This window comes from Saimiri boliviensis, chromosome 17 (assembly GCF_048565385.1).
Source record: "Saimiri boliviensis isolate mSaiBol1 chromosome 17, mSaiBol1.pri, whole genome shotgun sequence".
Classification (NCBI taxonomy): Eukaryota; Metazoa; Chordata; class Mammalia; order Primates; family Cebidae; genus Saimiri; species Saimiri boliviensis.
The window spans coordinates 53,638,147-53,650,327 of NC_133465.1; the positions used below are offsets into that span (position 1 = coordinate 53,638,147).

The 12,181-nt window shown below is 38.1% G+C and overlaps 1 protein-coding gene across 9 annotated transcripts in view; it reads left to right on the forward strand.

Annotated features, from left to right (window-relative positions):
* The window catches only part of TANC2 (tetratricopeptide repeat, ankyrin repeat and coiled-coil containing 2), a 442,578-nt gene that overhangs the window by 365,744 nt on the left and 64,653 nt on the right, over positions 1–12,181 (forward strand). For all 9 annotated transcript variants that reach the window (XM_010330283.3, XM_010330284.3, XM_010330285.3 and 6 more), the window contains 2 exons: positions 3,222–3,388; positions 6,713–7,320. In XM_010330283.3, coding sequence (XP_010328585.1) covers positions 3,222–3,388; positions 6,713–7,320 — 775 coding nt within the window. The remainder of the gene's footprint in view (positions 1–3,221; positions 3,389–6,712; positions 7,321–12,181) is intronic.

Sequence of the window (12,181 nt, forward strand, 5' to 3'; positions counted from 1 at the left end):
TATTTCTCTCAGACACCTAGGTAGAGTCTTAGAATGGAACTACTAAGGAAGGAAGTTCATGTATTAGGTACACATGTAAATGGAGGCAGTGGGGAATCCATGGTGAATGTATATTTACAAGGGATTAAAAATAAGGATTTTAAAGGGCTTGGGAAGCCTTTTTCATGACTTGTCACCTAGAGCAGTGGCTCCTAAGCACCAGTCCATTTAAAGTTTTTAGTTAGTCCATGATGAAATAAGAAAATAGCAACAGCTCAGAATTTGTATGGATGTAGATAGAATGTAGTTTTCCATATATATGTATGCAAAGATTAGATAATGTCCCTCCTACTTTTTTAATGTTAAAATACTTTTTATTCTATGAAATAATGGTGATCATGGATGGTAATTATATTTTACATGTTCTTACATGGCAAAATATGGAGTAGCAATCCTTTATTAGTCCCCAATTTATTTTTATTTATAAAAATTTGTAAGCTACTCATTTAAAGTACTACTCTACAGAAATTTGAATGAGCGAACATACTGAAGCATTCTTGTAGGCTGGTTGCATTTGAAAGGCAAAATCTAAAGATCATTAATATCTTACCTCTTAAATTTACAATTGAGAAACCTTATTTAGAAAAGGAAAATGAATTATTTTAGGAACAGTTCTCACTGTTTTGCAGTATTAGTAGCATTAGGAAATTATTTGCATTTATTGTTCTGAATCCTAAAAACTGTGAGATTTTTAGATATGCCCTCCTTCCTCAATGATGAAATGTTTTGTGATGCCTACATTAGTAAGTGACTTATAAGTAATTCCTTCAAAACAGGGAAAATCTCAAAAAAATAATAACCAGAATTTAGAAGAATTAGTTTTATTAAGGGGGAAGGCAAGTGCTCCCTTTTAAAAATAAGAAATGAGGGGCCGGGTGTGGTGGCTTACGCCTATAATCCCAGCACTTTGGGAGGCCAAGGCGGGTGGATCACGAGGTCAAGAGATCGAGAGCATCCTGGTCAACAAGGTGAAACCCCGTCTCTACTAAAAATAGAAAAATTAGCTGGGCATAGTGGTGCGCGCCTGTAGTCCTAGCTACTGGGGAGGCTGAGGTAGGAGAATTGCTTGAACTCAGGAGGCGGAGGTTGCGGTGAGCCGAGATCGTGCCATTGCACTCCAGCCTGGGTAACAAGAGCAAAACTCCGTCTCAAAAAATAAAAAATAAAAAATAAGAAATGATACATTACTTTACTCATGAGATTAATCTACTAAGAATTTATGCAAATGAAAATGTAACTTTATTAGAAAATCAATTATTCATTCATTAAAATGTCTAGACCTTAATTTAGTACACATTACTGATCTTCATGCTTGAGAATGTGTTTGCAATGACCTCCCAAATCTCAACAGATGCATTATCGTCAGCTGTTTTCTCTACTTGAAGGTCGTGACTTTCTTATGAATGAACCTAGTTGAAGTGATTAAAAGAGGTATAATTGAATGGTGGGGACAGTGGTGCGTTGGTAAATTTTTAACAGCCACCTGGGAGAGGAGGGCTGATCTGTAATATTTGCCAATTTCTATTATGAAAATATTCCCACCCTAGACAATTTCAGGCTACCAGCTGTTTAACAAGCAGAACTTGAAAACATTGCAGTGGGCTCTCCTGAACTAGTACAGGGATAGATAGCTCCCGCACACCGAGTGATACTAGCTGATGGTACTTGGCAAGGCAGAATGCAACTAGAAAATTCCTCTCTGGAAATTAAAGGCACAGTTAAGCTTAAGGGAACCAAAGCCTTCAAAATCAAGAACATAACAGACCCCATGTGTTGTTTGAGTAACTCCTAGTTAGTTCCAAGCAACTCCTTTTTCTTCCTTAATACTTTGCACTCCCAAAGGAATTTCATGTTTTCTTAGTGCTTCATCATCTAGAATACCATTCCATTGGTAGTGATTGATTGTTAATAGAGCTGGAATCCATAGTTCATTTTGCTCCCTAAAAACTTGGCAGATGAAAGTAATTATTAAAACATAATTTGAGAACTGACTTACAGTATTTTGGATATTGAAATTAAATCTCTTTTACAAAGTTTATGCTTTAGGAGAAAACTAATAAAGGCTTATTAATCATTGCAAAAGACCTATATATTTTCAAATATGAAAACAAAATAGCATGTTCAGTTTCAGTTGGTCTTGACTTTTAAAGGCAGAAGAGCCAGTTTTGTATACAAGTCCACAGACATTTTCTTCTGTCCTCAACTTCATCTTCGTTTTCCTTCTCAGATAAAACCTGTTTCTCACTCCAGGTATCTGATGATTGCTGCTCTCTTCCCTCTGCTTTCCCCACTTCAGAGCCTGTGAGGTCCTGCTAACTAATAACTTTTACTTGTTACTTGCAATTCATTTAGACTAAAGTGTTCTTTCAGTTTGGAGATTTTTAAATCTTTAATTGTTTAATCAAGAATCAGTAAGCATTTAGCCAATGGAAAAGACTGAAATCTTACCAAGCTGCTCCTTCAGCATAGCCCTAAGATTAAACTGATTTTGTCAGTATAGGATCATGTGGAGTCTAAGAGAGAACTGGGTAGAAACATAGCTGATGTTTGTCTTTCCCACTTGACTCCCCCACCTTTGGGAAGATCATGCAAGGGATGGTCTTGTTGCGGCTGCATTAGGTGTAGTCTAGGAAGCTGCTAGGGTGTTGGGATCTAGCCCACGTCGTTCAGCTCTGTCTATTGCCTGGGATTCTTTTTTCTCTGTTCCTCTGTCTCTTCCTTCCCACTACATATTCACATGCAGTCCTATATACTGCTTTAGACTTTACATAAACCTTTTTGGGAACATTCCCAAAAGAACATGTTATACCATTGTCTTTAATGCTATCAAATAGAAAAAAATATATACAGAACACATTCTACTCAGCTTTTTTGTGTGCAAGCGAAAAATGACTTCTCCTGTGCAAATTTTCTTAACTCCAATACCCAGGCTGTCTAACAACTATTAATATGGATATTTCTGAAAATGGTGACATATATATACTAATATGTGACAAAAGCTTTCACACTTGATTAAAAGCAAAATGAATTTACTAAGTGTATTTTTCTGTACCCTGAGCATTCACTAAACACATGCAAGCCTTTTCTAATGTTTTGTTCCAAAGAGATATGTGACCAAAGATCCAATAAGAACTCATTTATCCGTTTGTAGTTATTAAGTAATTTGTTTCTTTCTATCTTAGAGAGAAAAATCCCAGATGAAGATTTCATCATTTTAATTGATGGATTAAATGAAGCAGAATTTCACAAACCGGATTATGGAGATACAATTGTATCGTTTCTGAGTAAAATGATTGGAAAATTTCCTTCTTGGCTCAAATTAATTGTAACAGTTAGGACCAGTTTACAGGTATGTGTTTGTTTGCTTTTAAACCATAGATTACTCCTCTTGGAAAGAGCTTAGACTGAAAAATTCTAGGTCCTAGTTCCCTAAACCTCTACTATGTCCTAGAGCCTTAAGAAGAATAATTCCCAAAGAATTAATGTAATATTTTGAGAGATATGATCTAGAAAGAATATTTTTTGTACATGATTCTGAGTCCCATTCCTGTTGCTCTGGATGAGGTTTGATAAAATGTCCCTCAAAATAGCATGAAAAGAAAATCAATTTTTCCAGACTGTTCTGGCGACAGCAGTGTAAAGACAATCTCTAACACTTGGACTTTTGTTTAACATTTTTTAATCATTTAATGCTCTGCAAAGTTCAGTTCAGTCTACACCCAAGAATCAGATTTTCTGGTTCCTCTCTCTGCTCCTACTTAAACAATTCTTCTGTAGCATGAAGATGGACTTTATTCTATATCCGCCCTCCTCTAACAAAAATTGGCAATATTAGGGCTTTAGATTAAATTTACTACAGCTGGGAGATAAGTTGTTTTGTTTTGCTTTTTTCTAATTACTTTCCTTGCTCACTCACTGGTCACTTAACAGCCTGGAAGAAAGACCAGGAATGTGAGACTGAGCCTGTAAAAATATATGGGCTAAAGATAAAAGTCTGACTATACTTTCCCCAACATTCTCATTGTAGCTGAGTCAGTATCCCATTCTGTACATATTCACACTTGGTTTGGAAAAATGTTTCTCATTACTTCCCTCCTTTGATAAATATTAGAATCTCAGATGTTATACACTCATCTCACTATTTGGATGCAGACCCCCCTTGTCATAAGTGTTAATGTACAGAAATAGTCTGTGCATTTAAATCCCTCCTTTCCCCGACCAGGCACTTAGCATTATTCCTATATATTGACCAATTAACATTACTGTCTTCCATGATGAAATCCTGGCCACCACCTTATAGATGTTTATTGTTAATTTCAAAGTAATTTGAGCTAAAGGATATGGATAAATCAATATAAATCCATCTTTACAACTAAAAATGATATAACATATCATTTTTAGTAGCTTGATTGTTAAAAATGAAAGACGAATGAAAGAAACCTCCAGGAATGCAATCTCTGACTACTTGACCAAAGGTATGCTACGTATTGTCACATAATATTGTGGGTAGTCTCAAAAGAAATTTTAAGTGTTTCTGGATAGAGTAGGTGACTAATTTTTCAACTATGCTAACAGAAAAAGTACTTCACTAAGAATTTTTAAAAATTATTTCATTTCTGACAGTAAAAGAATTGGGTTTTAGAAAATGAGCCTTCATTTATATTATCATTATTATTATTTCCACAAACATTTCTTAAGTCTTTAGATCATCATTATTTCCACAAACATTTCTTAAGTCTTTAGATATTTCAGGGACTGTTCTAGGGACTGGAGATTCAAAATGAACAAGACAGGCAATATGCCCATCCTTCCTCCTAAAGCTTATATTTTAGTAAGAAACACACCAAAAAAATAGGCAAAAATATGTATACTCAAATTATAGGTGGTGTTAAGTACTATGAAGAAAAACAAAATAGGGAGAAGGGATAACTGGATAGTAGTTATTTTAGATAGGATATATAGGAAAGGCCTCTCCTTTAAAAGTGATGAAATCTGATCTGTCTTTTTAAAAGATCTCTGTCAGTGGCTATCTACAGAATAAAATGTAGGGGATAAAGAATTGAAGCAGAAGTATAGGTAAAAGGTAATGGTGGCTTAGACTAGAGTGGTAATGATGGAGACCACATGAAATGGTCATATTTCAATGGACTGCACTTTGAAGGAGAATCAAAGGACTTGATGATGGGCTGAATGTGGATATGAGCAAGAGAGAAGACTCAAGAATAAATCCCAGGTTTTTTGTGAGCAAATGGGTGAATGATGATTTGAGGACAATAGAAAGATCACAGATATCCTCTAGGGTCTGGTGGTAGGGTCAGTGGTAATGCTATTTATTGACATGGGGTGAGTTTTATGGAGGGGGACAAAAATAGTTCTGATTTGGTCACATTGTCTATGAAATACCCAAATGTAAATGTTGAGTAGACAGAGATATAAGATGGGCCTCAGGGGAGATGACTAGGCTAGAAACACCAAGTTAGGCATGAGCCACATATAGATGGTATTTAGAACCATGGGACTAAAGAATCTATTGATGGGAGTGAGAATGGCTAGAGAAGAGGAAAGAACAGAGCCCAGAGCCCTGAGTGAGCTGGGAAATAAAAAAGGAGCCAGCAAAAAAGGAAGCGTAAGAATGGCCGGTGTGCTAAGGGAGAAAAGAGCATTCTTTTTCTGGGAGCAAGCTGCAGAAAGTGACTGCAAAACAAGTACAGAGAGGCGAAATGCATTGTGTCAAACACTGCTGAGAGGTTGAGGAAGATGACAACTGGAACTCTGTTACTGGATTTGGCAAAGTGAAAGTTACTCATGCCCTTGACACAAACCATTTCATTAAGGGTGGTAGGGGTGCAGCCTGATTGGAACAAATGGAGGAGAGAATGGGAAGGAAAAAATTATAAATAGCAAATAGAGAAAACGTTTGCTAAAAATGGGATGAGAGCTACAGGCTAGTAGCTGGAAGGAATAATACGGAGTTTGTCTGTGTGACCCAACTGTGAAGGTCAGGATGCAGGAGAGAGAATGGGTACTTACAGGAGCAAAGTCCGTAAGTAGGTAGGAAAGGATGGAATTCAGTGCTTGGGAGTAGCCACAAAGCCGTATCACTTTCCCCAATAGCACTTACAACAGATTACCAAGGTGCCAAGCTTCCTACTGTTAGAAGTGTTCATTTCAGCTAAGGTATCTCCAGAAGGCCTGCATTTAAATATAGTCATTTTATACATCTGTGTTGTATGGGAATTTTTTTTAATAGTCATTTTATTAGGAGGCTTAGAAAACCAAGTTTTTCCAAGACATTCTTTGAATCCTATACATTTCTGTTATTGACTTGTACTTGGCATTATGCCCTGGTTTACACTGAGAAAAATTACAACAAAAGAGTTATACAGCACTCTATTTCAGGAGTGTTGTTGAGAATAACAATCATGAAATCACTTGTAAAGCACCCTTTACAAAGACCCATTAAAAATTTATCATAAATCTCAATATTAGGAGAAGTCATGTCCCTTCTATGCAACTAATTTGTTTTACTTTATGGATACTAATACTTGATCATGTTTCCCTCTTTGGCCATTTCAAAGTTCAGAGTAAATTTGTGTGAACCTCATAGTTTATCACAAGAGTTAGGGGAAACTGAAGGTCTTTCTGTCTCTTTCTCTCTCTCCATCTGTTTTAGGAAATTACCAAGCTGCTGCCTTTCCATAGGATTTTTTTGGATCGACTAGAAGAGAATGAAGCCATAGACCAGGACCTGCAGGCTTACATCCTGCACCGGATACACAGCAGCTCAGAGATCCAGAATAACATTTCACTAAATGGCAAAATGGACAATACTACATTTGGCAAACTCAGTTCTCATCTCAAGACCCTCAGTCAAGGGTCCTATCTATATCTGAAACTCACATTTGACCTCATAGAGAAAGGCTATCTAGTGTTAAAGAGCTCTAGCTACAAAGTAGTTCCAGTTTCACTCTCAGAGGTTTATTTACTCCAATGCAATATGAAGTTCCCAACCCAGTCTTCCTTTGACCGGGTGATGCCTCTCCTGAATGTGGCAGTGGCCTCTCTCCACCCACTGACTGATGAGCATATCTTCCAGGCCATCAATGCTGGGAGCATTGAAGGCACACTAGAATGGGAGGATTTTCAGCAGAGAATGGAGAACCTCTCCATGTTCCTAATCAAGCGCAGAGACATGACTCGCATGTTTGTGCATCCTTCTTTTCGAGAATGGCTTATCTGGAGAGAAGAAGGAGAGAAAACCAAATTTCTCTGTGATCCCAGGTAAGACACAGATCTGTAATATGCAATTTGGAGTCTGTTTTTCTGTTCATTGCATGGAGTATGAGTATTGAAAGCAGAAGTGTTCTTCATTGAACATTTCACGTAGAAAAGACATCATCTCTGTTTCTTCTCAAGGCAAGGCTATAATGAGGTTAACCAGTTTGTTTCACAATGTTATTTCCTTAAGAGTCAACACCTGCATAGATATTTAGACTGCTACCCTACATTCCTGTGTTTTTCTAAATAATTTTTCGCTGACGCCACAGGGTTCACAGGCTATAATTAAGTTAGCCATTTAATTGACTTCCTCAGTATTATTATTCTGATATGAAGAAAGAATTTATATACTGTTCATCTCTTTGACCTAGAGCAGAATCGTTTCAAAATTTCAAAATTTTTGTTGCCCTTTTAAAAACATTATTATTATTAAGTTTCCAATGACTAAATCCATTAAAGTCCAGCCAGTGCTAAGCTTCATACTGGAAAATAGAATTTTAAACCTTATGGCTGAAAAAGATTTAAAGAGATCAGCTGGTCTATCGATGCTGACTTTAGTTAAATAAGGCGTCGTTGTCCTCATTTTGCTATAAAGGCCTTAAGATGCTCACAGTCATAAAGTTAATACGTGGGAGGGAGGGGGCATGTGCTAGAATAGGGACGGCAAGTGCATGGTAGATACCACCACTTCCCATCCCACATGGATGGCAGGATCGCTGACTTACTCCAGCACTCTCCCAGTGAGCTTGAACCTGACTTGAGAATCTTTCCCAACTTAAACCAGACTAGATATGAAACTGTTTCCCTTTTTATTGCATAGAACCTAGTTCTCTGGCATCCTGGTGGGGTGTGCTTTTTACTCCTTTATTCTAACATTTTTAAAGAAGTATTCCTTTAATAAAGTTGGTGTTTTCAGAAGCTAATATTACTGACTTCGCAGAAACAAAGAAGACACCAACAACATAGCTGGCAAATGCAGCACTTATTTTGGTTCAAAAAGAAGAGGCCGGATTTGACTATGCCTCACATGTGACTTATCAGAAAGAATAAAACTCTGTGTTCATGCTGGGGTTTTATTGCCCTTTACTGTGTCCTTCACCAGGGCTTATTAGAGACAACTGTACTGTGGCCATGCTGCTCAGCCTACTCCATGCTGATTCACCAGAAAATTCGTTCCAGATTATGATGAAGACATTAAGCGAGGCAATAGACATTGTAGTATTTTCCATGAGAGGGAAACTTTTTAAAGAAACATGCTGTAGTGGAAAGAACATAATCTCTTGAGTCAAATTACCTGCATATAAATCCTGCCTCTTCTCGGAACTGTGACCTCTGGAAAAAGTTACGTAGTGTTACTAAGACTTAGTCTTTTTTATCTACATAAGAGCAATAATAATGCCTTTTTTCTAGGGTTGTTGAGAAGTTAAGTGAGGTCATACAGTATTATGCCTAGAATAGTAATGAATACAAATAAGCATTCAGGGTATGTTCTTTTTCTTCCCCTCCCTCTACAGTTATAGACCCTTCCAGTGTACCTTAGTTAAGTCCTGTGGCTAATCGGATAGCGACAGCAATCTTCTGCTATTATCATTTTGGAGCACAAAATTTTAAAAAGAAACAAAAACAATCTGAGTCTCTTCTGTGAATTGTATGATGTTCCCAAAAGGATTTTACCATAAATCTTACTAGTACTGTTGTCAATACGTAATACGTAGAACTGGCAGCTACCTATATAGGAAAAATAAACTAATCTAGAATTACCTAATAAAAACTTTGAAATCAGTTCCCAGAGAAACTTTGCTAGCTGGTGTGGGACCTTAGATCCTGGGACATCTCAGAGGATCCAAAGCTAAGGTCCAAGGCAACCAGAATACCACTGAATTAATAGTATCCTTACAACAGATGAAATCCTCAGGGGCTCTCAAAGGAGGAAATATGGCTTTTATACAGCCATATCATGACTATGCAGGCTTGCCTTCTTAACATTGTCTTTTAACTAGGAGTTTTGCAGCAACTGGCTGATGCACTGGGACAAGAGGAGCAGGTACCTCCAACTTCAAATCCTATATAGTCTATTCCTTGGTGATTGAATAACATGGCTGCTGAGAGATCATCCTATTTCCCTTAATGACAGAGAATAACATGGCTGCTGAGAGATCATCCTATTTCTTTTAATGGCAGAGAGTAAAATTGTAAACAGGATGAGGAGTTACCAAAAAAAGCTTTCTTAGATTTCATTTCAGTTGGAATTCAGTCCCGTCCCTAGCATTGGCTGGCACCAACCTTGTTACAAAGTACTGAAGTGTTGATCTCAGTGCTTAAGGCTCCCTAGGTCAATGAGATGGAAATTCACTAAGAATTTAATGCTGTTGGCAAACCAAGCTGGTCTTTCAAAGAAGCTGGCTGCAGTTGTTTTCCATTTCTGGCGGATCTGGTTAGCAGTACTCTCTCGAGGCAGGCTTTGTCTTTGTGGCCTTCAGCCTCCACTTCTTGCACATTGTTTTCCCTTTTGTTCTCCACTTTCTCTTCAGCTTGTCTCTAAAGCATCTAATGTATTTTAGTAGATCAGGGAAAACAAATTCATGCCTCTAAAATCACACCAGGTAAGGCAGTGCCTGATATGTATGTATCTCTGTGGTATAAGGAGAAATTCAGAGGCAACACAATATTGTTATCCCTTCTAGTCCATTTTCCTGGGCTTTCAACACCCAGTTGTTTACTCTGAATGTGTTGACCTTACTAGGAAGTTAGATATAGGTGCAGATATTCTACTGATGCCAAAAAGTGGTTGATCTTCTTCAAAAATAGGCTACCCAATGAGGTAGCTTCTGCCTGAACTGAAAAGAGTCAGTAATCTGAGGATGGTACTGGAAGCAGGAAATAGCAGAGCCAGAGGTTAATGCTACAGCTGAGATTGAGTTTTCGTTATTTTGAATACCAAACTGCCTATTGTCTCTGAATCTGGGCAAGGACTTGACCTATCAGAGAGAATGATGTAATGTTACACAGACATATCGTTGTCATAGAAATAAATGAGTAACAAGTTGAGTTTGTGTGTGTGTGTGTGTGTGTGTGTGTGTGTGTGTGTGTGTGTGTGTATTAAACTGTAAGCAGAGTATCACTGAAGAATCTTTTAGATTTGCAGTTTAGGTAAAATATGCCCCTTGAAGCAATCACAAACCTTAGACCACACCACCTCATTCTGCTCTCTGTTTGCCACTGTTCATCACTGTCAGCCTTCTGTCATACCCCGAACTTAAATCTGTCTTATGTTTTATTCCCTTGGGCACTGAGATATCAGATTAACTCACTAATGTAATAAATGAATCCCTGCTATTATGCTAATAGTAGAGAGATGGAAACTCTATTTCAGGCAACTGGTGCATTTAAAATAAGACATTTGAGAGAAATAGTCATCAGCTTTTGTTATGCAACCTTTTAGTGACTCTGAGAATAGAAAATTAAGGCTGATAGAGTAGACAGTGGGGGCTGCCAGCCTTGTGCTGTCCAGTTACTGCTTGATATTTCTACATCGCTTTAGCCTCGCCCAGAATAAATCTCCACTCCGTTCTGTTTCCATTCCTCATTATCTCAATTCTCATGGTATCTAGCTTTCCATTCCATAGGAACAGCTCTCCAGATTTTTATATTTAATGTGTTTGTGTGTGTGTGTGTGTGTGTGTGTGTGTGTGTGTGTGTAAGATTTTGACATAGAGATTAAAAGACTCTACTGCCTTATTATGGTTGTATTTTTGTGGGGGGTTTTTTGTTTGTTTGTTTTATTTTTTTGACAGTATCACTCAGGCTGGAGTGCAGTGGTGCAGTCATGGCTCACTGAAGTCTCAACCTCCTGGGCTCTGGCATTCCTCGTGCCTTAGCCTCCTGAGTAGCTTTGACCACAGACACATGGCACCATGCCCGACTAATTTTTTTTTATTATTTGTAGAGGCAGGGTCTTTTTTTTTTTTTTTTTTTTTTTTTTTTTTTTTTTTTTTAGGTGGAGTTTTGCTCTTGTTGCCCAGGCTGGAGTATAATGGTGCAATCTCAGCTCACTGCAACCTCCACCTCCTGGGTTCAAGCATTTCTTCTGCCTCAGCCTCCCAAGTAGCTGGGATTACAGCCATGCACCACTACCCATGGCTAATTTTGTATTTTTAGTAGAGACGTTTCTCCATGTTGCCCAGGCTGGTCTCAAAGTTGGGTTCAAGCGACCCACCTACCTTGTCCTCCTAAAGTTCTGGGATTACAGGGATGAGCCACTGCACCTAGTGTTTTTGTTGGGTTTTTTGTTTTTTTTGTTTTTTTTTTTTTTTTGGTTTTTCAGTTTTTCTTCTCAAGACAGAGTCTCACTCTGTTGCCCAGGCTGGAGTGAAATAACACGATCTCTGCTGACTGTATCCTCTGCCTCCCAGGTTAAAGGAATTCTCCTGCCTCAGCCTCCCGAGTAGCGGTGATTACAGGTGCCTCCCATCACACCCAGCTAACTTTTTTTTTATTTTTAGTAGAGACAGGGTTTCACCGTGTTCAAGCCAGGCTGGTCTCAAACTCATGACCTCAGGTGAACTGCCTACCTTGGCCTCCCAGAGTGCTGGGATTACAAGCGTGAGCCACCACTCCTGACCCACCCAGCCTTATTTTTAAATGTTTAAATAAGACACAGGAAGCATGTTTTGAACTTCATATAATAAGTATTGAGTTGGTACAACCTAATGAGGTTGTGATATGGGAGCCTAATTTGGTTTGACCTGATTTCCTCAAATTAAAGGCAGCAAATCCTGTGATGAACAGAAGGGAAAAGGTGACACAAATCCTACCTATACCATGGGATAGTTGAGCACTTACTTGATTCTTTATGACTACAGTG